At 37.8% G+C, this 26309-nt stretch overlaps 1 protein-coding gene and 1 long non-coding RNA gene across 2 annotated transcripts in view; one reads left to right on the forward strand and one right to left on the reverse strand.

Moving 5' to 3' along the window:
• Positions 1-841: 841 nt before the first annotated feature.
• Positions 842-26309, forward strand: part of LOC114754706 (endoplasmic reticulum-Golgi intermediate compartment protein 3) — a 41069-nt gene continuing 15601 nt past the window's right edge. The window contains exons 1-6 of the mRNA XM_028943519.1: positions 842-923; positions 1310-1434; positions 1694-1776; positions 2789-2864; positions 2991-3058; positions 6037-6121. Of these exons, the coding sequence (XP_028799352.1) occupies positions 1347-1434; positions 1694-1776; positions 2789-2864; positions 2991-3058; positions 6037-6121 (400 nt within the window). The 5' untranslated portion in view covers positions 842-923; positions 1310-1346. The remainder of the gene's footprint in view (positions 924-1309; positions 1435-1693; positions 1777-2788; positions 2865-2990; positions 3059-6036; positions 6122-26309) is intronic.
• LOC114754707 (uncharacterized) lies at positions 9041-25782 on the reverse strand. Its single transcript, XR_003741239.1, has 4 exons — positions 25772-25782; positions 21607-21613; positions 15576-15578; positions 9041-9311 (listed from the first exon to the last, which is right to left on the reverse strand). It is a non-coding gene; the product is annotated as an uncharacterized LOC114754707 (long non-coding RNA).

Consider the following 26309-nt stretch of genomic DNA (forward strand, 5'->3'; position numbering starts at 1 on the left):
AGTTTTAGGAGTTATATGCATTAAAAAAAATAAAATTTAAGATATATAAAATTGATAGTTTGGGTTTATTTGTATAAATGTAAAAATTTATAGAAATTTATTGTAAAATTTCAAAAGTTATGAGAGCTATTTATATGTAATATTATCTCAAACTAATTTGAGTAGACTATAAAAAATAGTTACGTTAATCATTTATAACAAATATGAGTTAATTTTTTTAAAGTATCTTTTTTAATCATGACTATACTTGGATGAAAACCCCTTAATATGTGTAATTAATAGGATTGCTTTAAAGAATGAATTACAAATTTAAGGAATAAAATAGATTAATACTCCTCCGGTCCTTAATATAAGACCCATTTAACTAATTTAATTAGATTAAGGAAGTTAAGTAAGTTAGTTAATTATAAAAAATGTGACACATCTTTCTAAAACACCATAATCATCTTTCTTAATACCTCATTTCCTTCTTTTATTTGATTATAGTTGATGGACTATCTATAGGGGTAATTTAGAGAAAATTGATAAATATGAGAAATGGGTTTTATATTTAGGATCAAAACCAACTCAACAATTGGGTCCTATATTAAGGACCGGAGGAGTATCTTATATTTAGAATTAAATTTAATTGTCAATTAGCTTTTATATTAAATACTGGATGTGGTATTTTTATAGCAGTTTTCTATAATTTAATCTAATAATAATAATAATAATAATAATAATAATAGCAATAATAATCATAAAATAATTGCCATCATTATAAATTAATCTCTGAGAAGATCGGGAGGGTAGAAAATGTCCGTAAATAAAAAAAGGATGACAAACAGAAAAGGAAAAATAAAAGAAACATCATGGACCGGGGTCTTCAAAGGCAAAATTTTGTGTTGGCTGGTTCGGGCAGATTTTACCGGGCTCCGCTTCTGGTACTCTTCCTCCATTTGAATGATTCTACCAGATTCTTGTTTTGTTTGCCTTTTCAGTTCGTCGCAATTCGCAAATCATTTTTACGGATCATGTCCTTCACACCAGTTTTATGCCTCTTAGAAAACTTTCGTATTGGGTAGAATTCTTCACGCCACGATTCACTCGTGAATCACGTTTTTATAAGTAGGATGCAATTTCGCTGTAATCGCCGTATTTGCACCAAAGAAATCTCCAGTATTTTGGAATTGAGCGTTTCCCTTGTTTGCTTCTTTCACATTCAGAACAGAGTCCCCTTGTTATTGCGGATTGATTATTATTGCATGTGTGCCTAACTTTTTTGGTCAAATTTGATGACCTTATTCACATGCCGCATATGGTATCACAGGATTGAGCTTTGAATAGGGTTGTGTAGCAAGGTGAAGATGGGTGTGAGACAGGTCATTAAGAAACTGGACGCGTTTCCTCGCGCAGAAGAGCACTTGTTGCATAAAACTAAATCTGGGGCGCTTGGTATGATACAAGAACCTTTTCATGTTTTTCTCTTATCAGGCCCATCTATCTTTTTCAAAGCCGTAGCGAGGAGCTATATATCTTTGTGTTCGTTTTTCTCAATTTAATCTAGGAAGTCTTAGTTTATTGAAAATGGAAGATTTTTGGAGTTAGAACTATGTCAAAGATATGTAGCCTTAATGCTATTTATAAGGTCCATCAAATTAATAGTTTGCGGCTCTTTTTGTTGCTTCATCTTTTTCGCTTCCTCTTTCTGCAGTCTCTATAATTGGTCTAATCATAATGGCCACATTGTTTCTTCACGAACTGGGTTATTATCTTACAACATACACAGTCCATCAGGTTTGCATTCTTTCTTATTACTTTAATTTTTCCCCCAGGTTCTCTCTTCCAGACTTATTTTACATGGGGAAGGAGTTAAGTCAACACATCTCAATTTATGTTCATGCGCTTGTTAATAATAGACTTTTCTTGAAGCATTCAGCTCTTCTAAATTTTCAAAATTAAACACTCTGTAAAGTTTCAAACTTCTAATAACTTATATGCTCCTGTCTAGGAAGTAAAGTGACAAAAGGTGCTAGGACATTCTAAACAGTGGCAAATTTTGAGGATTGAAATTTCGTAACTCTTTCCTATCTAAGTTTTCTGCATTGAATAGTAAGTAAATAATGACTAGTAAGAACTGCTCATTGAATGTTGTGTGGGAAGCTCCAGCAGGCTTGATATAATCTAGGATGGAAAGCCTTGATACCCAGCTGCAAGGTTAATGCTAATATTTTTATATGCTTTTGGAAATTCTTTGCTAGTTCCATGCTAGTGCTTTGCTGGATCGAAGTATATGGAATACAGTATTTGGCATCTCTAATAGCAGTGCGTTTGGATGGTAAACTTTAGATATTTGTTTTACCTATTAACTTCAAGGGTTCTGGGAGCGTTAAGACATGTGAAACCCTTTTGTAGTTCTCTGGTTTTGAAGGCATGTCTTTTGTCTTTGGTTAGAATAGCATGCAGGAGTCTCTAAAAGGATTTTGACAACAAATTTTCTTTGGAAATGACTATTTTCTTCGCCTTCCTGGGAGCTTTCAGCTAGTTATTTGATTACTTTGAGATGATTACATGTGTCCCCTATTGAGGTATTATGTTTTCTTCTCTTCGGCCAAAACTTTCCATAGAGCCCATGACGATAGCCTAGTCCTACCTGTCTGTTGAACCTCTTTGTTTGTTGGGGTAGTTTTCACTTGGTTGATCACTCAAGTTATATACATATACACATATATATATATATTTTGCTTTTGAACAAAGACCACTCAAGTTATATGAAAATAACCTTTTCAATTATTATCATCTTTTGCAGATGTCAGTAGACCTGAAGCGTGGGGAAACTCTTCCAATTCACATAAATATGACATTTCCTTCTTTACCTTGTGATGGTTAGCATGGTCCTTTATTCTTCTTGAAGTTCCCACGTGTTTCTTTTTGATCTGTGTTTTATACATAATGTCTTATTCCTTTATCATAGTGAAGATTCTGAACATATTTTTTATTACTGTGGGCAGTCTTGAGTGTAGATGCCATTGATATGTCAGGCAAGCATGAAGTGGATCTGGACACAAATATATGGAAAGTAAGGCAGTCTGTTGGTCATAACATGTCGTTTTTAATACATCATCAATTCCTTGAATCAGGTTCATTGTTTTATTTGGTCAAATTCTTTCCATGTTGAGGAATTATGGACTCCCTGAGTCCCTCTATGACATAATGAATAGGTCAAACAGATGCATTGCTATTGATGATTTTGTTTGGTGAAATACCAGAGAGTTGACTATCTCTGTTCTTCTCTTATGTCTTTCAATTTTCTAGAATTCAAGAAATAAATAGAGATACAAGGCTTATGGAATTGGATTATAATCCCAAAGATATAGGACCATGATGCAAAACAGAATAACAATACGCAGAAAATGATAACAAAGATATTTCAATAACCTTAGTAACAGAACATCTTTTAGAATTTTATCATGTGATGCCTAACATCACTCCCTTTCAAGCAGGATAGTGATGTTTAGCATTCTCAGCTTGTCTCTCTAATCTTCAAACTTCACTCTAGATAAAGCTTTGTGAGGATATCTGCTACTTGGCATTGGGTAGGTGTTGAGGCAGGCCAATGATTCCAGAATCAAGCCTCTGATCAAGTCCTGGTCTAATTCCTTCTGTTTAGACATGATGATGATTAAGATTTGTCAATGTAGAGTTTTCCATTATTAGCTAACAAGATGATGCAGATTATATAAACTTTTGCCGCCAGCCTAATACCCCAATGACTCTAATAATGCGTCACTTTTTGTTTATTTATTATGCATTCAGTTTCACCCCAATGATACCCCAAATCTGAAATATCTTTTTCATTTGGGATATCTCATTAATTGTTAATCTGATACTTCCAACTTTATTGTGAAAGCCAAACACTATATGAATGAAAAATGCATTATCATGCTGGAAATAAAATTATCAATATGAAGTTATCGCTAGGTTAGATTGAAGAAGAGGGACATACTATTTTTCCCGTCATGAGTGAGATAATTTCTCATCTGATAAGCCTGTTTCAAATCGGAAACAGTGTAAATGTGAAATAGCATTATGTTCTTTTCCAAATATTGTATTTACTAAATGTAGATTTAAGTTCATCAGAATCAAGTGGAATTGCCTAATAAGCTGTTTTCATAAGATTGTCTAACCATACATTGGTAAGCTCTTGTTCTGCTGGACTACTGCTGATAAGGAAAAAATATGACTATCCATGGAGAATCACATGCTTCACGTATGCATGTAACTATCAAGTATTCCACTGTGGACAGTGGTGAATCAAGTTCAAAATGGTAAGAAAATCAGAGAGAACTAGGTTCAACAAATGGAAACCTTGGTTTATAAAATATGTTGCTGGAACTGTAGATGAAATTGCAGTGCTTAATAAGAAATACTGTTGAAGAATATTCAGACCTATTCCTTTGGTGATTATATAGGTTCGTTTAGCTGATCCCAATCATTTGAAATTTAATATTTTTGTTCAAATTCATCATCATAGTTTGGGGATATCTGAACACAGATGATAATTGTAAATAAGTAACATTTTGCAATGCATAATCAACCAACATAATAATTTGATTGCACCGACATAAATGTATTGCTCATCTAGGTTCTTATAATGTAGGAATGGAAATACTAAAACAAGGATATTGTTGAGTTAAATAAAAAGGAATATTCAAAATTATAATATCTAACAAATATTATTGATTCAGCTATAACTATAGCAATTATCCCTTCCCTTTAAAGGAAAACTATTGTGATTATCACTAGCATGAGACAATTTATGACCCCTCTTTTTTCTTCTGTTTTTGGGTGAACATTGACTCTAAATATTATATAATTTAAAATTAAAATATGAGGTCTGCATCAAAATCACCTTAATCGGTCAAAGTCCCTCAATATGCCTATTAATCAGCTCCCAAATACACCATATAAGGGCACTCACCAACTCTTCAACTAAACAGAAAGTTAGCCACCATTATAGTGAGAAAATTTTGACAGGAAGTGTGATATTTAGAAAGAAGGCACTGTGAACCTTCAATGGTTAACTGGATAAGTGAACAACAAAGTGATGGTCTTGCCAAAGAAGAAAAGACAGAACTTTAGAGGGAACAAAATGCAGAAACAGAGGATTAAATGAAGGTGAACGATAAAAACTAGTGGTCTTGGAAACTGATGCGTATGGGTTATGTATTTGGTGGAACTCACTGTTTTATTACCGAATAACTAGGATTCAACAGTACAGCCCCCTTAATGAGGTAAGGAAGAGGGAAAAAATGTGACAATGGACTGGAGTTCCAAGCTACTATTTTGGGAAAATAGGAATGACCGCAAACAGTGATAAAAGACTATATGATTGATAAACAGTAAAGGTAAGGTCTCCCCTGAAATTCTTGAGGTCAGCAGCCCTCCTAACCCATCCACATGCTGCTTGTCTGCCTCCCTTACGCACCCAACCCTAGAAAAGTAATTGGGATGATCATTGGGCTGGGTCTGAGCTGCCTTTGGGCCCAATGTGGCTGGTTGCTCTGGCTTGGTTTGGGCCTCCTTCTACCATACACTGCCCTCATCTTAGTTCTAGGCTCATCAGTATTTCACCATGCTTAATTTACTCCCCTACTCCTTGACTTTTGGAAGGCCTTTGCTTCATAGCTTAATTGTTTACATGGTGTTAAAAACTGAGAAACAACTACCTAGCCACTTGATGTTGGTTATGAACTTCTTACTATGAACGGTTTTAGAGTGTGTAATGATGATTACAGCCGTTTCAGGTGCTCAAACTCTCTTAGTTGTTAAGTATAATTATTAATAATTACTTATGTTTTGGGTTTCAGTTTCTTTAGATGAATTATGGCAGGACTGGAGTCTTGTTAAACTTTGTTTTTCCCCCTTGTCTTCTTTTCTTTATTTTTGTGGTTGTCTTGTTGGGATTTCTTATCCTCTGTTTTTATCTTCATCATCTTTCTTCCCCCAAACGTCTTTTCACTTATCATTGCATTAACTAGTTTGGAGTTGCTGCAGCTTCGCCTGAACAGTCATGGCCATATAATTGGCACTGAATATTTATCAGACCTTGTGGAGAAGGAGCATGCAGCACACAAGCATGGTAATTTGTTATTTCTCTATTTATGTAAAGAATTTTTAACTCGTTGAAAATTGCCATGCACTTTTTGTTCTTTGTTGTATTCAATTCTGGGTTGTCAGATTGCTGATACTGAAAAAATGCACAGACAATAAATGCTTATGCCTATCTGACAAGCAATACTTTTGTTGAAATAGCTAACCATAAATTTCTGAAGAAAAAGGGCTGATGTGTGAGAGTCTATTTACTTTTGGAGTTACCTATTTGATATATTTATTAAAGGTGAAGAAATTAAAGAGAAGAATTGGCTGAGTAATTGATGCTTAGCTTCATAGTTTATTCAATGAGATTGTCCAATACATATAGAAAAGCAAAGGATAAAATCTAATATCTTGAAATTTAAATTGAGATAAAATTAAATCCTATCAAATCTAACTAATTCTAATCTAAATAAAACATTAATAACAAACACTGAATAATAATCTAACTAATCTGGGCTCCTCTAAGTGGGCTTGGGCTTTGTCTTTTAACACTTTCCCTCAAGTTGGCAAATAGATGTTTATCATTCTCAACTTGTAAGTGAAGCCTTCAAACTTTGCAGTTCATAGAGCTTTAGTGCAACTTGTTGACTCGACTAATGTGTATGACATTAATAGTCTCCTTTTCAATCCTCTTTGATAAAATGTCGATCTATCTCAACATGTTTCATCTTGTCATGATGAACTGAATTATTTACAATCTTTATAGTAGCTGTATTATCACAAAACACTTTCATTGGGCCATCATGAGCAATTTTTAGCTTCTTAAGAACCCTTTCAAGCCACATGCCCTCACATATTCCTTGAGCCATTCTTAATTCAGCTTTTGCACTGCTTCGTGAAACAACTAATTGTTTCTTGCTTCTCCATGTGACTAAGTTTCCCTAAACAAATGAATAGTAACCTGTGGTAAATCTCCTATCTACTATTGATCTGGTCTAGTCAGCATCTGAGTAGATCTCTATTCCTCTATGATTTGTTTTCCCAAAGAATAGCCCTTTCCTAGTGTGGACTTTAGATGATGTAATATTTTATAGATTGCTGTCATATGATCCTTATTAGGATTGTTTGAGAATTGACTTACCATTCACTCATATTGCATATGAAATATTTGGCCTTATGCGAGTTAAGTAAATGAACTTACCAACTAAACGTTGGTACCTCCCCTTATCAACAAGATGATAATTTGGCCTTATTCCTAGCTTGAGATTAGTTTCAATAGGTGCAGATGCTAGCCGGCTTCCTGTCATACTTGTTTCCTTCAACAAGTCAAGTGTATACTTTGGGAAACAACAATACCATTCTTGGATCTTGCAACTTCCATACCTATAACGTATTGCAATGAACCAGGTCTTTTGCCTCAAATTCCCTAGCTAGTAGTTTCTTTAAGCTTTCTAGCTCATAAGCATCATCACCTGTGATAATAATATCATCAACACAAACTATTAGAATAGCCAATTTTCCATTGTTATGTTTGACAACGAGGGTATGATTTGCTAGACACTGATTATAACCTTTCTTCTTAACAACACTTGTAAAACTATTTAAAACAAGCTCATGGAACTTGTTTAAGACCATAGAGTTTGAATCCTAGAGAAATGTCCATGCAGCTTTCGTTCTCAAGATCACCATTAGGGAAGGTATTTTTCACATCAAGTTTATTTAGTGACCAACCACAGTTAGTTGCTAGTGAGAGGAGCACCTTGATAGTATTGAACTTTGCTATTGGGGGCAAAGGTTTTGTGATAATCAATTCTATATTACTGAATAAATCCCTTGGCCACCAATCTAGCCTTGTATCTGTTCAGAGTTCCATTAAGGTGATACTTCTTAGTTAATATCTATTTACATCCTATCATAAATTTACTTTTGAGAAGCTTGTTTAACTCCCATGTGTCATTCTTTGCTAGTGCATTCCTTTCTTCATGAATGGCTTTCCTCCATTTAGGAAATTCCAAAGCTTCATTAACAGTTGTTGGAATATCATCATATGAGATTCTAGTTGAAAAAGCCTTTAAAAGAGGATGCTTAAGAGTAAAGGATCTGACCCCTTTTCGCAAGGCAATAGGCCAACGAAGGTCATCATGTGTAGAATTTGAGGCTGGGTTGGATGATTGGCATGAAATATTTGATTCTTCATCTCTGGATTCTCGATCTGTTTGTTGTTCTTTCATATTTGGATTTTGATCCTCAGGTGCATCATTAACATTCAACTCATTTTCCCATTAGTAGCAACCTGTTCTGGGTTAATTTTCAAGGTTTTTGGTACAATGAGTGGTTTAAAAAATGATGACTTAACATAGGGTTGGCCAGTGATGATTCGGTTGTTATCGAAACCTCATCAAATGGCCATTCGTGATTACAACTGCTAAGATCCTTGAATGGGAATTTGGGGAAGGCAATATTGCTTCTCATTAAAAGAAACATCGAAGAGACAAGATATTTGTGTGTAGGGGGATGATGGCATCGATAACTCTGTTGAGTGAGAGAATAACCCAGAAAGATACACTTCAAGGTGAGTTTGGTTTCATAATGAGAACACCATGAAACCATGTTTGCCCAGATCAAGGTAAACATGGGCTCCAAATCAAGGTAAACATGTCCAAAAATGCTATAGATGGTGTGGGGGAACTTTTCTTAATTCTGTTGGTTCTTGCTGCTTGCCTACTTCATTAATCGCTTTTGATGTAATAAACTGCTCATAATTAAGTGCTATTTTTTTGACCTGAAGTTAAGTGTTTATTATATTATATAATATAATTTTTTTTTTTAAAGTGAAGCTACTTATAAACCATGAACAATGCAGCTCATCACTGAAATATGATGAGTGAGAAGAATGGCACAAACACGTTTTTGGTGGTAGACCTTTCCTTCTCTACTTATAGTTTTGGAAAAATAGTGAAGAATCTAATGATTCTGAAGCTGTACTTTATTCGAATAGAATAGTAGACTTAAATAGATACAATTCCCTCAACGAATAAGGTGATTAGGCCGAGATTTTAGGGATTAGGCGAGATACTAGGATCAGGCTGAGATTCTAGGAGTCTAAATCAAATCCTAAGATATATCAGGAAAGGAATCATGATCTCTCTAATAAACAGAAATTTAAAAGAAAGAATCACACAGATTTGCACATCTGCACGGCCCATGGCCCAATAGAGACTGAATAACCAACACTCCCCCTCAAGCTGGAATGCAGATGTCAAACATTCCCAGCTTGTCTCTAAATTTTTCGAACTTGCCTCGATCTAGTGGCTTTGTAAGGATTATGAGATAGGTCAATGATTTTTGATGCTGATCAATATCAACATGCTTTGTTCTATCGTGGTGCACAGGGTTATGAACCATTTGTAGTGCTGACATGCTGTCACACCATAACTTAATTGGTGTATTAACACCGATTCTGATTTCTTTTAGGACATAGTATGATCCACATTCCTTTACAAACACCATTAGCTAGTGCCCTTAACTCAGCTTCTGCACTGCTTCTAGAAACCATAGTTTACTTTTTGCTCCTCCAAGTTACCAAATTACACCAAAAAAATGTAAAGTACGCCCCTGTTGACCTTCTATCAACAAGGGATCTTCCATGGTCTGCATCTGTATATACTATTATGTCTTTTGACGCTCCCTTTTTGAAGAAAACTCCTCTTCTAGGTGTCATTTTCAAGTATCTAAGGATATTATATATTGCTCCTACTGCATAGCTAATATCTGGTCTTGTATGTGATAGGTAGATAAGTTTTCCTACCAATCGTTTGTACCTTTCTGCATCAACTGGTACACCATCCTTTTTGTATTCAAGGTTGACAAAGGGATCCATAGGTGTTGATGATGGTTTAGCTCCCAACATGCCATTTTTTTTTAAGTAGGTCTAGCGTGTACTTTCTTTGTAACACTGAGATCCCTTTGTTTGATCTGGCAATCTCCATTCCAAGAAAATACCTTAGACTCCCCAAGTCTTTCACCTCAAATTCTGTTGCCAAAATCTTCTTTAATCTTGCTATTTCGTCGCTGTCATTTCCGGTTATAACAATGTCATCTATATACACAATTAGGATAGACACTTTTTATTGGAATGGGCCGGACGAGAGCCCACTTAGTTTTACCATTCAGTTTTACTTCATTATCCAGTTGTTTCTTTAGTTCCTAAGATCTCGGCTCATATCTTTAGAATTTATCTGATTATTATCTTTCATTATCCTTTTTCGATTCTTTGTATCCGAACTAGTCAAGGATCAGTGCCTATAAATGTACAGCGATGGTTTCATGAATAATATATATAATTTCCGCACTAAAACACCTACATGGTATCAGAGCGGTGGTACCCACGATGATTCGATTCGGCTACGGGTTGGATCCACCGATCCAAGGCGCGTCGCTCTCTTCGGCGCTAAATTCATCAACGACAGGGAATTCGACGACGAACCATCAAGTGTCACCGGAAACCCAGACCTCGGCGATAACCATTCATCGCCTCAATGGCCAGAATTATTTACAGTGGGCCAACGGTGTTCGACTATATGTCACCGGAAAAGGAAAACTGGACTTCTTGACCGGGAAACAAACCAGACCGCCAATATCAGATGAGAAAAGATACGCCGAATGGGAGGCAGAGAACTCTATGGTTCAGTGCTGGCTCGTGAATTCCATGACTACAGAGATAAGCGCCAGCTTCTCGTTATTTCAATCTGCCAAAGAAGTCTGGGACGCGGCTCGAGATATGTTTGCCTCTATGAATAATCGAGCCGCAATCCTTGAGATAGAGACTAATCTTGATAATCTCAAGCTCGGCAACCTTACCGTTACGGAATACTGGACCAACCTTCTAGTTCTATGGCAGCAATTGGACTCATACGAGGTATATGATTGGTCATGCTCTACCGACGCTACTCTGTACGCCAAGATAAAAGAAGAAAAAAGAATCTACAGGTTCTTACTTGGCCTTAACTCCTCGTTTGATGCAGCTCGTGGACGAATTATGAGCCAAGAGCCCCTCCCAAGCATCCGAGAGGTATTCTTTATGATAAAACAGGAAGAAACAAGGCAGAAGCTCTCCTCTCCAAAGATGCCTACCTTAAACGATGGGGAACCTGGAGCCTTTTTCTCCAAAGGGGGAACCCCTGGAGAGAATAAGAATAAGAAGAGTGGTCGGTGGTGTGATCACTGTCAGAGGTCGGGACATACGAAAGACATTTGCTGGAAGCTCCATGGCAAGCCACCGAATGTAAAGGGCAGAGGAAAGCAAGAAAACAGGGCCTACACAACTAACAGAGAATCAAAAATCGAATGTGATGACAAATTGAGCAGGGAAGAAATTGACTTTCTTCGGAAATTACTAGACAAGCACGAGACTCACAATGCCTTGGTAGCAACGGGTAATATAGCCTATACAGGTAATGCTGTCTTGGCACTTAAAAACTCGGTTCATAAAAGGGATATGTGGATAGTTGATTCAGGAGCCACTGATCATATGACTGGTAATATCCATTTAATCCACAACCTACAACCGTGTCAAGTGCCTATGTTCATTAAGGTTGCTGATGAAAAATTTATTAAAGTACATGGAATAGGAGAAACTTGTCTATTTGGTTGTCTGGTTCTTGAAAGAGTATTATATGCCCCTGATTTAATGTGTAGTCTTATTTCTGTCAGCAAAACTACCCTCACACAATGCTGCCATGTTAACTTCTCTGCTACTATTTGTGTATTTCAGGACTTGGAGTTGGGGAAGATGATTGGCAAAGCTAAAATACTAGAGGGGCTGTACTGTGTTCAAGAAGGAGCATGGAAAGAAAAAAGGGCACTTCAATCTACCACTCATAACCTGCCTGTTAAAATTCCCAAGGAAGAATTGTTGTTATGGCACTATAGGTTAGGCCATCCAAATTTTCAATACATGTCAAGATTGTTTCCTGAATTAAGAAATAAAATTTCTACTTCTATTTCCTGTGAAATTTGCCAGTTGTCAAAACATACAAGAAGTGTTTACTCTCCTCATTCACATGAATATTCCCAGCCTTTTTCACTCATACACAGTGACTTATGGGGACCTTCACGAATTTCAAATTTGACCCAAACAAAGTGGTTTGTCACATTTATAGATGATCACACACGAATGACATGGGTATACTTACTCAAGGAAAAATCAGACCTAACCCAAACGTTCCAAAGCTTTCATAAAATGATACAGAATCAATTTAATGCCTCCATGAAAATTCTACGTAGTGATAATGGCACAGAATACACCAATTCTATCCTTAGATCATATCTTGAGCAACATGGCATTATTCACCAAACTAGCTGTGTATACTCCCCACAACAAAATGGGACAGCTGAAAGAAAAAATAGGCACCTCTTAGAGGTCACTAGAGCCATTATGCTCACCACAAATGTTCCAACATTCTACTGGGGAGAAGCCATTCTTGCAGCAGCCTACTTGATTAATCGGCTACCTTCACGAACCTTGGGTTTTAAAACTCCAATCCAATTTTTCACCGAAACCTACCCCACACCTCACCTATTTCATTCCCTTCCACAGAAAATATTTGGTTGTGTTGCCTATGTTCATAATATAGGAGGTGGAAAGTTAGAACCTAGAGCCCACAAATGCATCTTCTTAGGGTACTCAAACTCCAAAAAGGGGTATAAATGCTACTCTCCAACCCAGAAAAAATTCTATGTCACCATGGATGTTACCTTTGCTGAGCACCAAAACTACTACCCTAAAACACCCATTCAGGGGGAGAAAGGACAAGAATGGGAGTTTGTTGAGTCAGTTATGACACCGGTACTTCAATCTGAATCCAATAACCAACCTGTCATCCCAGAACATGAACCTGAACCTGTTATTTCAGATCAGACTCCCAACTCTACCCTTCAACCTATACCCGATTTAAACATGGAAACAGAAACAGAAAATGAACAGGAAACTCAGGAGGAAAGAATACAGGACAATGAAGAACGTGAGCATGTCAACACCTCTAGTATTGAGCAACGTCACTCTTCAACCTCAGCTCCAAATCCTGATGATCTTGGGTGGCCCATTGCCTTGAGAAAAGGGGTAAGAAGGTGCACTAAGCATTCCATTAGCTATTTTGTATCTTATGAAAAATTATCTACTACGTTACAAAGCTTTGTTACTAGATTGGATAATGAACAGCTACCAACCGACTTTGATAATGCAATCTGTGATCCCCATTGGAAAAAGGCTATTGAAGAAGAACTAAATGCACTATATAAAAACCAGACATGGCAGGTCACTGAGTTGCCTAGCGGTAAGAAGACAGTGGGATGTAAATGGGTCTTTACAAAGAAGTACAATCCAGATGGCTCAATTAACAAATACAAGGCTAGACTTGTGGCGAAAGGGTACTCTCAGACTTATGGCATAGACTACCAAGAAACATTTGCTCCTGTTGCTAAACTCAATACCATTCGAGTACTTTTATCATTAGCAGCCAATTTGGATTGGCCTCTCCATCAACTCGACGTGAAGAATGCCTTCTTGAATGGTGACTTAGAAGAGGAAGTTTATATGGAAGTTCCGCAAGGACTGCCGGATAGGGGAAAGCCAGGAATGGCTTGTAGACTTCACAAATCACTTTATGGTTTAAAACAATCACCAAGGGCATGGTTTGAGAAATTCACCAGAGCAGTAAAAGGAGTTGGATTTACTCAGTGTCAAGCGGATCATACACTATTTGTCAAACATTCAAGAGGTAAAATGGCCATCTTAATTGTATATGTTGATGATATCATCTTAACAGGTGATGACGCATTGGAAATAACAAAGCTCAAGAAGTCTCTTGAGAGGGAATTTGAAGTAAAAGACCTAGGAGGATTGAGATACTTCCTAGGTATGGAGGTAGCCCGTTCAAAGAAAGGTATAGTAGTCTCTCAATGAAAGTACACTCTAGATTTGCTAAAAGAAACTGGTATGACGGGTGCAAAACCAGTAGACACACCAATGGAACCAACCAAAAGATTGGATAATAAAGAAGAAGAGGAAGAAATCTCTCGTGACAAGGAAAAAGAGAGAAAAGCCAAACCAAAGAGGGACCAAACACCTGTGGATGCTGAAAGGTACAAACGGTTAGTAGGTAAACTACTATATCTTTCCCACACTCGCCCAGACATAAGCTATGCGGTAGGAGTAGTAAGCCGGTTCACCAATGAACCCTTGGAAGAACATATGAATGCTGTGTATAGAATATTGCACTATCTCAAAATGACTCCTGGTCGAGGATTGTTCTTTGCCAAAGGAGAATCCAGAGAGATTATTGTATATATAGATGCAGATCATGGAGGTTTTCTACCGGACAGAAGGTCAACCTCAGGGTATTGCACTATGGTCTGGGGGAATCTTGTGACTTGGAGGAGCAAAAAGCAAACAGTGGTATCCAGGAGCAGTGCAGAAGCCGAACTGAGAGCAATAGCTCATGGCGTGTGTGAAGGTCTCTGGATAATACGAGTTCTAAAGGAACTGAGACTTACTCCAACTAGCCCTATACAACTAAAGAGTGATAGTTTGTCAGCCATTGGGATGGTAAGAAATCCTATTCATCATGAAAGGACGAAGCATGTAGACATTGACAAGCATTTTATCAAAGAGAAAGAAGATTCAGGGATCATAGAGATTTCCCATGTGCCTTCTCACTGTCAAGTGGGAGATCTGTTTACCAAAGCATTGCCAAGACCATTGTTCGAAGCATTCAGAGGCAAGTTGGGAATGATAGACATCTATTCGCCAACTTGAGGGGGAGTATTGGAATGGGCCGGACAAGAGCCCACTTAGTTTTACCATTCAGTTTTACTTCATTATCCAGTTGTTTCTTTAGTTCCTAAGATCTCGGCTCATATCTTTAGAATTTATCTGATTATTATCTTTCATTATCCTTTTTCGATTCTTTGTATCCGAACTAGTCAAGGATCAGTGCCTATAAATGTACAGCGATGGTTTCATGAATAATATATATAATTTCCGCACTAAAACACCTACACTTTTCTTTCTGAATGTTGGACAAATAATATATGATCTGACTGGCACTGCATATAACCATATTTCTTCACTACTTTGGTGAATCTTTCGAACCATGCCCTTGGAGACTGTTTGAGACCGTAAAGGGATTTATACAGTCTGCATGCAGCTTTCAGGTTTCCATGTTCTGCTAGTCCTCAGGAACTCTCATATACACTTCTTTCTTGAGATCCCCATTTAGGAAAGCATTCTTAACATCAAGTTGGTGAAGGGGCCAATCAAGGTTGGCTGCTAAGGACAACATTATTCTTATAGTGTTTAGTTTCGCCACTAGTGCAAATGTTTCTTGATAATCAATCCCCTCTATTTGAGAAAAACCTTTAGCCACTAGTCAAGCTTTAAACTTGCTTATAGACCCATTTGGGTTATATTTAATAGTGAAGACCCATTTGCACTCCACTGTCTTCTTTCCATGTGGGAGGCTGACAATCTTCCAAGTCTGATTTTTATCAAGTGCTCGCAGCTCCTCATCTATAGCTGCCTTCCACCTAGGATCCCTAGCAGCTTCATCAAAAGTTCTGGGTCCCTGTCAATGCTAGTAACAAAATTCCTCATGCATGATGATAGCTTATCATAGGATACAAAATGGCTAATAGGGTGTTGAGTACACTTCCTTACCTCTTTTCTAAGTGCAATGGGCCATCTAAGATCATCAGGTTGGGTTGATTCTTGGCTTTGCCCAGAACCTCAAGAGCCTCTACTGTTTGCCTTATTCTCCTTATCAAAATCTGCATCTGTTTGGTCATCATCACTGTCCCGTACTGCATTGTTAGGCATCATGCTAGGGTTAAGTGTATTTAGGTTGGTTTTGGGTGGAGTAGAACCAGTGTTAAAGTCTGTTTCTGGACATACAGAATGCTGTTGAGGATCAGGTACAGGTGTAGGAGGTGCTGTTAGGGGCATTTCGGGTTCTGTTGTGGGTGTGTCAAGTGTAGGAACTTCTGGTTCTGGTGTGGAAGTGTCTATTTCTAGTGTTGCAGCACTGGTAGGTATGGTAGGTTGGGTGTGTTGTGGGTGTAAAAGCTCCCATTCTCTGAAAGTCTCCCCCTGAATGGGAGATTTTGGATAGTAGGCTTGGGTCTCATCAAATTGAACATCCATAGTGACAAGGAACTTACGCAGGGATGGAGAGTAGCATTTATACCCCTGCTGGGTAGAAGAATAGCCTAAAAAGATGCACTTTAGGGCTTTTGGGTCAAGTTTACTTCCATGGTTGTGATAAATATATGCTACACATCCAAAAACTCGCAGGGGAAGGTCACGGGTAAGGGAGTTGGGGGGATAGGCTTTGGTGAGAAGGTTTATTGGGGTTTGGAAACCAAGGGTTTTGGATGGGAGTCAGTTGATCAAATGAACAGCAGTGAGGAGAGCTTCTCCCTAATACTGTTTAGGGACATTATGTGTAAACATAAGAGATCTGGTAACCTCTAATAAGTGACAGTTCTTGCGTTCAGCAGTCCCATTCTGCTTTGGGGTGTCAACACAACTAGTTTGATGAATAATCTCGTGTTCCTGAAGGTATTTCTATAGGGTTTGGCACATGTACTCTCGTCCATTATCACTTCTCAGGATAAGAATTTGAGTTTGAAATTAAGTTAGGATCATTCTGTGAAATTTGATGAAAGTAGCAAGTAGGTCAGATTTTTCTTTCATTAGGAACCCCGAGGTAAGTCGTGTGTGATCATCAATGAATGTAACAAACCATTTAGCATGAGTGAGAGAAGGTAGGCGAGATGGCCCCCATATGTCACTGTGAATGAGATTAACAGGCTTTGTGTATTGATGTGAGCGAGGTTTATAAGTTGCTTTGGTTTGTTTTGAGAGCTGACAGACTTCACACATGAAGGATAAATCATTCTTATTTGAAAATTGAGGAAATAACTTGGACAAATAATGAAAATGAGGATGCCCTAGTCTATAATGCCATAACAAAGCATTTTATTTTCTAAAGTAGCGGAAAAAACAGAGGAATGTGTCACAGAATTGATGATATTTCCTTTGTGTTGATTCTCTTGAACTTCCAAACAGTAGAGGTTTTCTAGGATCTTAGCTGTGCTAATCATCTCCCCTCGCTTCAGATCCTGAAACACACATTGAGTAGCAGTGAAATGAACATCACAGTTCTGATTTTGAGTAATAGTAATTATAGAAAGTAGATTGCATTTCAATCCAGGGGTATAAAAGACATTATGTAGAATTATTTCTGGGGTTATATATGCAATTCCAAGGCCCTCAACCTTTAGGGCTTTACCATCAGCTACTTTTACATAGATATTTATGGTACGTGGTCTTATTTTGGTCAAAAGTTCTCTGTTCCCAATCATATGATCTGTTGCACCTGAATCCACAATCCAGAGTCTTGAATGATGTATGTCAGCTTTTAGTGCTAATATAGTTTTACCTGTGTGGGCAACATAACTTGCAACAAGGATTGTTCCCCGGGCATCATCTTTTTCCAGGAATTTTCTGAGTAGATTCAGTTCTTTGTTGAATTCTGGTTCATTCTTGTTATCAGTTGTTCCAACAAAGCCTCGGCCATCCTGTCTCCCCCTTTTTAAAGGTTTCCCATGTAGTTTCTAACACACCTCTCTAGTGTGGCCTCTTTTTCTGCAATGGTCACACCACTTGCTCTGTTTTCTGGAGTCATCTTGAGGACCCCCTTTTGACATAGGCATTCGGTTGACTTGGTTCATTCCTCAATTCAGTGGAAGTAAGTCTTTTTCTGCTTTCTTCATTCCTAACAGTGAAGAATACTTCCCTTAGAGATGGCAATGTGTCGAGTCCCATTATTCTTCCTCAGACTTCTTCAAAGCTGTCATCCAATCCGAGTAAAAACTTAAAGACCCTTTTCTATTCTTTTATCTTTGCATAGAGAGCTGCATCTCCTGTACACTTCCAATCATAGGATTCATACATGTCCAGTTATTGCCATTGAATGACTAGCCAACTAGGTTAGTGTAGTACTGAGTTATAGAAAGACTTCCCTTTTTGAAATCATGAAGAAATCTTCTTTCTATTTCCAGAATGACAGTTTTGTTCTTCAGTGCAACGAACATGTCCCTTGCAGCATCCCAAACTTCTTTTGCAGTCTGGAAAATGTGAAGTGAGCATTGATTTCAATTGTCATGGAGTTTATCAACCAGGCTTGCTCCATGGAATTTTCAGCTTCCCAAGTAGGATACTTTTAATCACCTTTAGCTGGATTCTGGACAGAACCAATGAAGTATCCATATTTGCCTTTGCCCATAATATATAACCGAACACTAGATGACCATTGCATATAATTTTCACAGTTGAGTTGATGAATTGTGATAGATGTAGGGCTTGACTCGGTTGTGTTTTGGTGGCTGGTAGAACCAGTTGCTGTTGCCATCAATCTGATTGAATTCTGGTGGCTGGTAGAACCAGTCGCTGTTGCCATTGGCCCTGCTTGGCTGCTTACGGAAACCCTAGGGTTGTTTTGGCTATCATTGTTGAAGCCCATTCCAAACTGGATCATTTCTGCTCTGATACCATGAAGAATCTAATGATTTTGAAGCTGTACTTTATTCGAATAGAATAGCAGACTTAAATAGACACAATTCCCTCAATGAATGAGGTGATTAGGCTGAGATTTTAGGGATTAGGCCAGATACTAGGATCAGGCCGAGATTCTAGGAGTCTAAATCAAATCCTAAGATATATCAGAAAAGGAATCATGATCTCTCTAATAAATAGAAATTTAAAAGAAAGAATCACATAGATGTGCACATATGCACGGCCCATGGCTGAGACTAAATAGCTAACAAATAGAAATTAAGTTTGAGATAAACTCTTAATGAGAGAAGATAGTTCTATGACTTGATAAAATCCGCAACTTGCACAAACATCTCATGATGAACACTATGCAACCTTGTTACAAACAAATCCAAATTGGAGAACAACAAATTAAGATAAAAAGAAGTCACTCTTGGAAATTAAGCAGCATTCTTCTTTTAAAAGTTGGTGTTTTTGATGTACCAGACACTTTGGGCACTAGCTATCCCTTTCTTAGGTGACTCTTTCCTCTCTTTGGGTGCCAGTTTGGCTTGTTTTCTGTTTTCACTTTGGAGTCTAGTGGTCTTTGATCCTTTGGGAAATCAAGCAACATTTAATTTAGTTAACTTTCAATTGAATAATAATCACAAAGGTTAATTTAAAGTTGAAACGGTCACAAAATTTTGATTGCACTTGCTTCATCCAGCAATTTACATATTTTGAAGTAAAAAATTACCCACAAAGATAAATCAGCTGATGATGAGTTTAGCTATCAATTAAATTTAGTGAAATTGCGTAACTGAAAATCATCAAATAAACTTAGATATTAAAGTTTGGGAAGATTCATGAGAAATTTGGAATAATTAGAATTAGAGAGAAAAGCAGGGACTAAAATGAAAGTATGTAGGGACCAAATTTCAAAGAATTTTAAAATTTTGGAGCTTTAGGGTAATGACAAAAAATTGAGGGGACTAGTGAAACGAATTCATTATTTGAAGATGGTCACAACATTGGCAAAGTTTGTTTCCATGGTTAAACATTCGTAATTGGATCTGTGTCCATGGTTCAGATGTTGGACCATCACTTTGATGATGAAGATAAGGTCGAAATACCTTGGATTGTTGCAAAGATGAGATTGTCAAAAAATTAAAATTGCCTATAAGTTTCTATATTTAAATATTTGTGATGTATTGATCCTTTTAGAAAGCAAGATTTGGCCATTTTGTAACCCAAAATTTTCTTTGTCACTTAGAAGAAAGAAGAGAGGAAGTAGCAGTAGTGTTACCAGAAGGAAGAGAAGAAGAAAATACTAAGGATTTGAGATAATTTTCTATACTGTTAGCATTTTACAAGATGATCTGATTTCCATATTAAAATCCATGGCTTAAGGTAAGTCATTGGAATTGAAGGTATTGATGGAGAGAAATTGTAATTTTCTGAATAGTACGCTATATATTTCACTGAAGTTTGAACAAGGGTTTACGTGATATATAGGATTTCACTGAGTGAGGGTTTACATGAGATATAGGATAAAGAGAATAAACATAATTAATGTAAATCTGATCACATCCCCTAAATTCCTCCTAAAGATAAGGAAATAATGATAAGAGTCAGATTTTGTCATAATCTGACCGTTACAAAAGATACACCTATTTAATTCTAGGAGATTAGGTTAAAACTGATTTGTGGGCTTTTTGGCAGCAGGCCCACTTTCCCACAGAAAACAAACTAATTAAACAAAAGTCGTGAGTCCTCTATTCATTCTCCTATCAGTTTAGTTTGCAAGAATTCCATAATTAGCTAGAATATGAGCCAGATTTATCTGGTCATGATTGATAACGAAGGGTGATGTTCTTGAGATTCTTGGTAATAAAACTTGCATGGGAATGAATAGGAGACTCATTTCTTTTGTTCAATTGGGTTGCTTTCTCCCAACCAATAACTTAAATCATGAAGAATTGTCTCAAACATTGGATTTTTAATATGCAAATCAGATCCTCTTACAAATCTTAGTAAAGAAATGACGTCTTGATATCTTGGCAAAAAGCTAATGATATAGAAAACTTACTCAGATCTGCAGTATTTTCTTCCCCCTTCTCCTAGTAATGTTATTGCTGCTTCCTCTCTTCTATCTTTTAGGTGTAAAAGGCTAGGGTTGGGAGTGGATATAGATAAGTATAGGCAATTTAATATTTTATGAATCTCTTTGGCCTTATTTATCTATTTTAATGCTCTGGGGTACTTTTGACTTTATATATTTTATTTAATGACTTTCGTTCAATATTCCTCTCAGCTTGCTTTATTGCTGTCTCCAAAATTGTAGTATTTGTTGCTACTTGATCCCTACGTATATTCAGTTCAGTCCTTAATATTTTTTCAAATTTTGATTTTTTTTTTATTTCCCCGAATCTTCCCAATCATTTTTACAAGTAAGTGTTTGGGATGTTACATCCAGCATCTCAAAACGTGTTATCAAGGTCACGGATGAAATTGGTGGTTGTGCATCCACACACAGCAGAGTGATGGTTTATGGGGAAGAATAATGTTGGACTTTCATCATCTCTCTTGGACTGTTCATAGGGTTTTGAAGAACTCGAAGAAATTTTTGGGCCAAAAGGTATTTAAGTTGACAGAATAATTTGTCGGATAATGAAATCAGAGCTATAGCAGAGAAGGAAGTGGAAGCTCCCTCGGATAAGTGGTTGGAGCTCTGAACTTTTTGTGGTTAATATAAAAATAATTATTAATTATTAATAGACAGATTTTAGGGGATTAGAGTAGATTTGAATCATTCCTATTATCTCCTCCTATCCCGAATATCTCTGTGTAATCTCTCCGTATTTCCTAGATACTCTTCTGCTGTATATATACACTGTACCGTATACGTGAATGAATGAATAAGAGATGAATTTCACTGAATAGCTTCATGGTATCAGAGCCCCACTGGTTTTGGCCACGTCATTCTCATTCGTCTCCCCTGTTCGGCTGTTCCCTGTAATCGGCCACGTCTAGGTTGATGGATTCCCCCAAGTCTTCCTCCACGTCAGACTCACCCTGTGTCGAGCATCATTCTGGATTGACTACTAATGGCGACTCATCTCCTATGGTGATCGTCTCGGAAAAAACTCACGGACAGCAACTACCGTGAATAGGCGCAGGCGGTATGCTTAGCCATCGGAGGTTATGGAAAGCTGGGTTATATCACAGGTGAGTCAAAACCTCCGTCTGACCCTGCGTCTCCCGATATGACCAAGTGGGTCACCGAAAACTCTGTGGTATCCTCATGGTTGATCAATGCCATGTCTTCCTACCTCAAACAGAGCTTCATGTACCTGCCGTCAGCTAAGACATTTGGGATGCTGTGAGAGATTCATACTCTGATGGTGAAGATCTCTCCCGTATGTATGCCCTCAAAACCAGGACTTGGAATCTTAAACAAGGCATTTGGAATGTTACCGAGTATTGGCTTGAGCTTGTGGCTGTGTGGCAAGAACTGGATTTACTCGCTATTGAGGAATGGTCTTCCTCTGCTGATGCGGCACATTATTGACAAAATGTCAAGAAGGAGCGGGTATTTCAATTCCTCGCGGGTCTCAACTCAGAATTCGATGATGTTCGTAGCCGTATCTTGAGCAGTCAATCCTTGTTGTCTACGCGTGAAGCCTTCTCCGAGGTTCGCAAGGAAGCCTCTCGTCATCAAGTAATGTTACCTGAACCTATTTCTTCCCTCTCTGACTCCTCTGCCTTGGTTAGTAAGGCAACCGGTTTGGCACCTCCATCCACCAAGCCTAAGGTCGTTTGTGATCATTGTAAGAAATTTGGTCACACACGTGATCGTTGCTGGGATCTTCACAGCAAGCCTGTTGATTGGAAGTCTCGTAAAGGGAAACCTTGTGGTTATCATGTCTCCCGTGAGCCACCTACGGCTTCCACTGATTCTTCTCCCGTTGCTCTCAATGCCCAGTTCACTCAATTACTTGACTTACTAAAGGGTCTTCAACCCCAGCCACAGGTTGCTTCTCCTGTTGCTTCTGCCTCTGTTGCCAGTAAAGGTAATGGTCCGTTTGCTCTTCATTCTTCGTTTCCTTCTACCAAGTAGATTGTTGACACGGGCGCTACTGATCATATGACTTCTGATGCCCGTATGTTTGTCACTTATTTCCCTTGTGTTGGTCATGAGAAGATCACAACAGCTAATGGCACTGGCTCTACTGTTATCGGGAAGGGCACGGTTCATATTTCTGATTCTCTAAAACTTGAATCTGTCCTGCATGTCCCACATCTGGCTTGTAATCTTTTATCTATTAGCAAGTTGACTAAACATGCGAATTGTGGTGCTTATTTCTTTCCCACTTATTGTCTATTTTAGGATCTCTCCTCGGGGAAGATGATTGGCACAGTTAAAGAGCATGAAGGTCTCTATTATCTGGACATTTCTACCATACGAGCATTGTGTTCCCGCATGCATGGTTTTGTCTCCTCTTCTGATAATGATATTTCCTTATGGCATAAAAGGATGGGTCATCCTTGTTTTTCCTATTTGCAACGCTTGTTTCCTCAATTAAGCATTAATAAAAATTCTTTTCCTCTTGTGACTCTTGTGAATTTGCTAAATGGTTTGTTACGTTCATTGACGACCATACCCGTATGTCTTGGGTCTACTTACTGAAGGACAAATATGATGTTTCATCTATTCATGGATTTTCACAACCTCATCAAAAATCAGTTTAATTCCTCTATTCAAGTCTTGTACTCTGACAACTATACTGAGTATTTCAACTATTACCTACACCATTTTCTGAAATCCAACGAGATTGTTCACCATAGCTCTTGCCCGAATACACCCTAACAAAATGGTATCGCGGAACGCCAAAATCGCCATCTACTTGAGGTTGCTCGAGCTCTTCTCTTCACATGTAATGTACCCAAATTCTTTTGGGGTGATGTCATTCTCACAGCTACCCATCTCGTCAATTGTATGCCCTGCCGAGCTCTTTCCTATGTCTCTCCTTTAGACAAACTCCGTGAAACTCATACTCTCACATCTTGATCATTCCCTTCCGCTTCGTGTCTTCAGTTGCTCAGTCTTTGTCCGTCTCCATCATACCCAATCCAAATTTGATCCTCGTGCTGTTAAATGTATCTTTCTTGGCTATTCTTCGACTCAGAAAGGGTAAAAATGCTTTGATCCAGTTTCCAAGCTTCCTTTGTCAATCACGATGTCACTTTCTCTTAACACAAACCTTATTTTCCTAAGCCTTCAATTCAGGGGGAGAGTTGGAGTGAATATCAGCCTAAGAAAAATATGCCTGAACCAATACCTCGCTCGTTGAGTCTGTACCTCCGCTTGTTGAGTCTGTACCATCACCTGAAGCTATCCCTTCTTTGACTCCTTCACTTGACCCTAACCAAATGCCTAAGGCAGGGGGAGACACAACCAAAAATAAGTACAACAAGGTCTACTCTCGAAAAAATAAAGAGATAATAGAGACTAACATGCCCATGGCAGTGCCAGAATCAGAACCGGTGAAAGATTCTAGAGAGACTGAGTTGAGGATTGAAGATGATCTGCCCATTGCTTGAGAAAGAAGGCACGCTCTTGCACCTCACATCTTATTCAAAAGAGTGTGTCCTATACCACACTATCAAAACATTATCGTGCTTTTGTGACTGAGCTTGACAGGATCAATGTACCTAACAACGTATATGAAGCACTTGAACATCCAGAATGGAGGAAAGCAATAATTGAAGAAATGGTGGCATTGGAAAAGAATGGAACCTGGGAAATAGTTGACTTACCAAAGGGAAAGAAAATGGTGGGATGCAAATAGGTATTTACCCCAAAGTATAATGCAAATGGCTCACTAAACAAGTTCAAAGCGCGTCTGGTAGCAAAGGGTTTCACTCAAACCCATGGAATAGAATACAATGAAACGTTTGACTTGGTAGCAAAACTAAATACCATCAGAGTATTACTGTCTATTGTAGCTAATCTGGATTGGTCACTGCAACAGTTAGACATCAAAAATGCATTTCTAAATGGGGAATTAAAAGAAGAAGTATACATGACTTTACCTCCAGGTTTTGACAAGGGAAGAAGAAACCAGGTATGTAAATTAAAAAAATCTCTATACGGTCTGAAACAATCACCAAGAGCATGGTTCGATAGATTCTCCAAGGTTCTAAGAGTAGAAGGCTATAAGCAAAGTCTATCTGATCATACAATGTTTGTCAAAAAGAATGGGATGTTGACAACAATCCTCATTGTCTACGTGGATGACATCATTCTTACTGGAGATGATATAAAAGAAATGGATAGAATAAAAGGTGCTCTAAACCAAGAATTTGAGGTCAAGGATCTAGGCAATCTAAAATACTTCCTTGGAATGGAAGTTGCAAGGTCACAGAAAGGAATTTATGTCTCTCAAAGGTAGCATATTCTGGATCTACTTGAGGAAACTAGTATGCTTGGATGTCGACCAAGTAAAACTCCTATAAGTACCAAGAAGAGCCAAAACAAGAAGAAAATCATGACTGAAGAAGAAAAACAGAAGCAAAGGAAAGATGAGGAACTAGTAGATACTAGAAGATACCAAAGGTTGGTTGGAAAGTTAATTTACTTATCACATACAAGGCCAAACATAGCTTTTCTAGTAAGAGTGGCTAGCCAGCACATGCATTCACCCAAGAAAAAACATATGGATGCAGCCTACAGGATCTTAAGATACTTAAAAGAAACACCTGGGGGAGGACTGTTCTTTAAGAAAAGTGACTCTAGAACAGTGGAAATTTACACTGATGCTGATTGGGCAGGAGCTCGAGAAGATAGCAGATTAACATCTGCGTATTGTACGTTTATATGGGGCAATCTTGTAACACGGCAAAGTCAAAAACAAAAAGTTGCTCCAAAAGCAGTGCAGAATCTGAGTTAAGAGCCTTAGCACAAGGTATCATGGAGGGTTTGTGGCTGGAGAGAGTAGTTGCAGAAGCTCATTTATAGATCAGTGGACCACTAAAACTGTTCTGTGACAACAAAGCTACCCTAAACATGGCTTTAAATCTAGTACACCACAGCAGAACCAAACATGTTGATGTTGACTGGTATTTCATTCGAGAGAAAGTGGAGGATGGAATTATATGCCTATCCTACGTACTCTCAAAACAGCAACTAGCAAATATTCTCTCATCAAAGGGCTACCGGAAGACATATTTGAAAATTTCATGAGCAAGTTGGACATGATTAGCATCTATGATCCAACTTGAGGGGGAATGTGGTTAATATAAAAATAATTATTAATTATTAATAGACAGATTTTAGGGGATTAGAGTAGATTTGAATCATTCCTATTTTCTCTTTCTATCCTGAATATCTCTCTCTGTGTAATCTCTCCATATTTCCTAGATACTCTTCTGCTGTATATATACATTGTACCGTATATGTGAATGAATGAATAAGAGATGAATTTTACTGAATAGCTTCACTTTTAAACTAAGTGATGATGATTGTCGAGGTTTTCAAGCACACTTCTCTGTGGCAACCCATCTTTTGTCCAACTTGTAATGGGAATGTTGAAAGTGGTACATTAATTTAACTGATTAAATCTCTGTTTAATGAACT

Source organism: Neltuma alba, unplaced genomic scaffold (assembly GCF_004799145.2).
Source record: "Neltuma alba isolate B1F8T4 unplaced genomic scaffold, ASM479914v2 tig00010185_pilon, whole genome shotgun sequence".
Lineage (NCBI taxonomy): Eukaryota > Viridiplantae > Streptophyta > Magnoliopsida > Fabales > Fabaceae > Neltuma > Neltuma alba.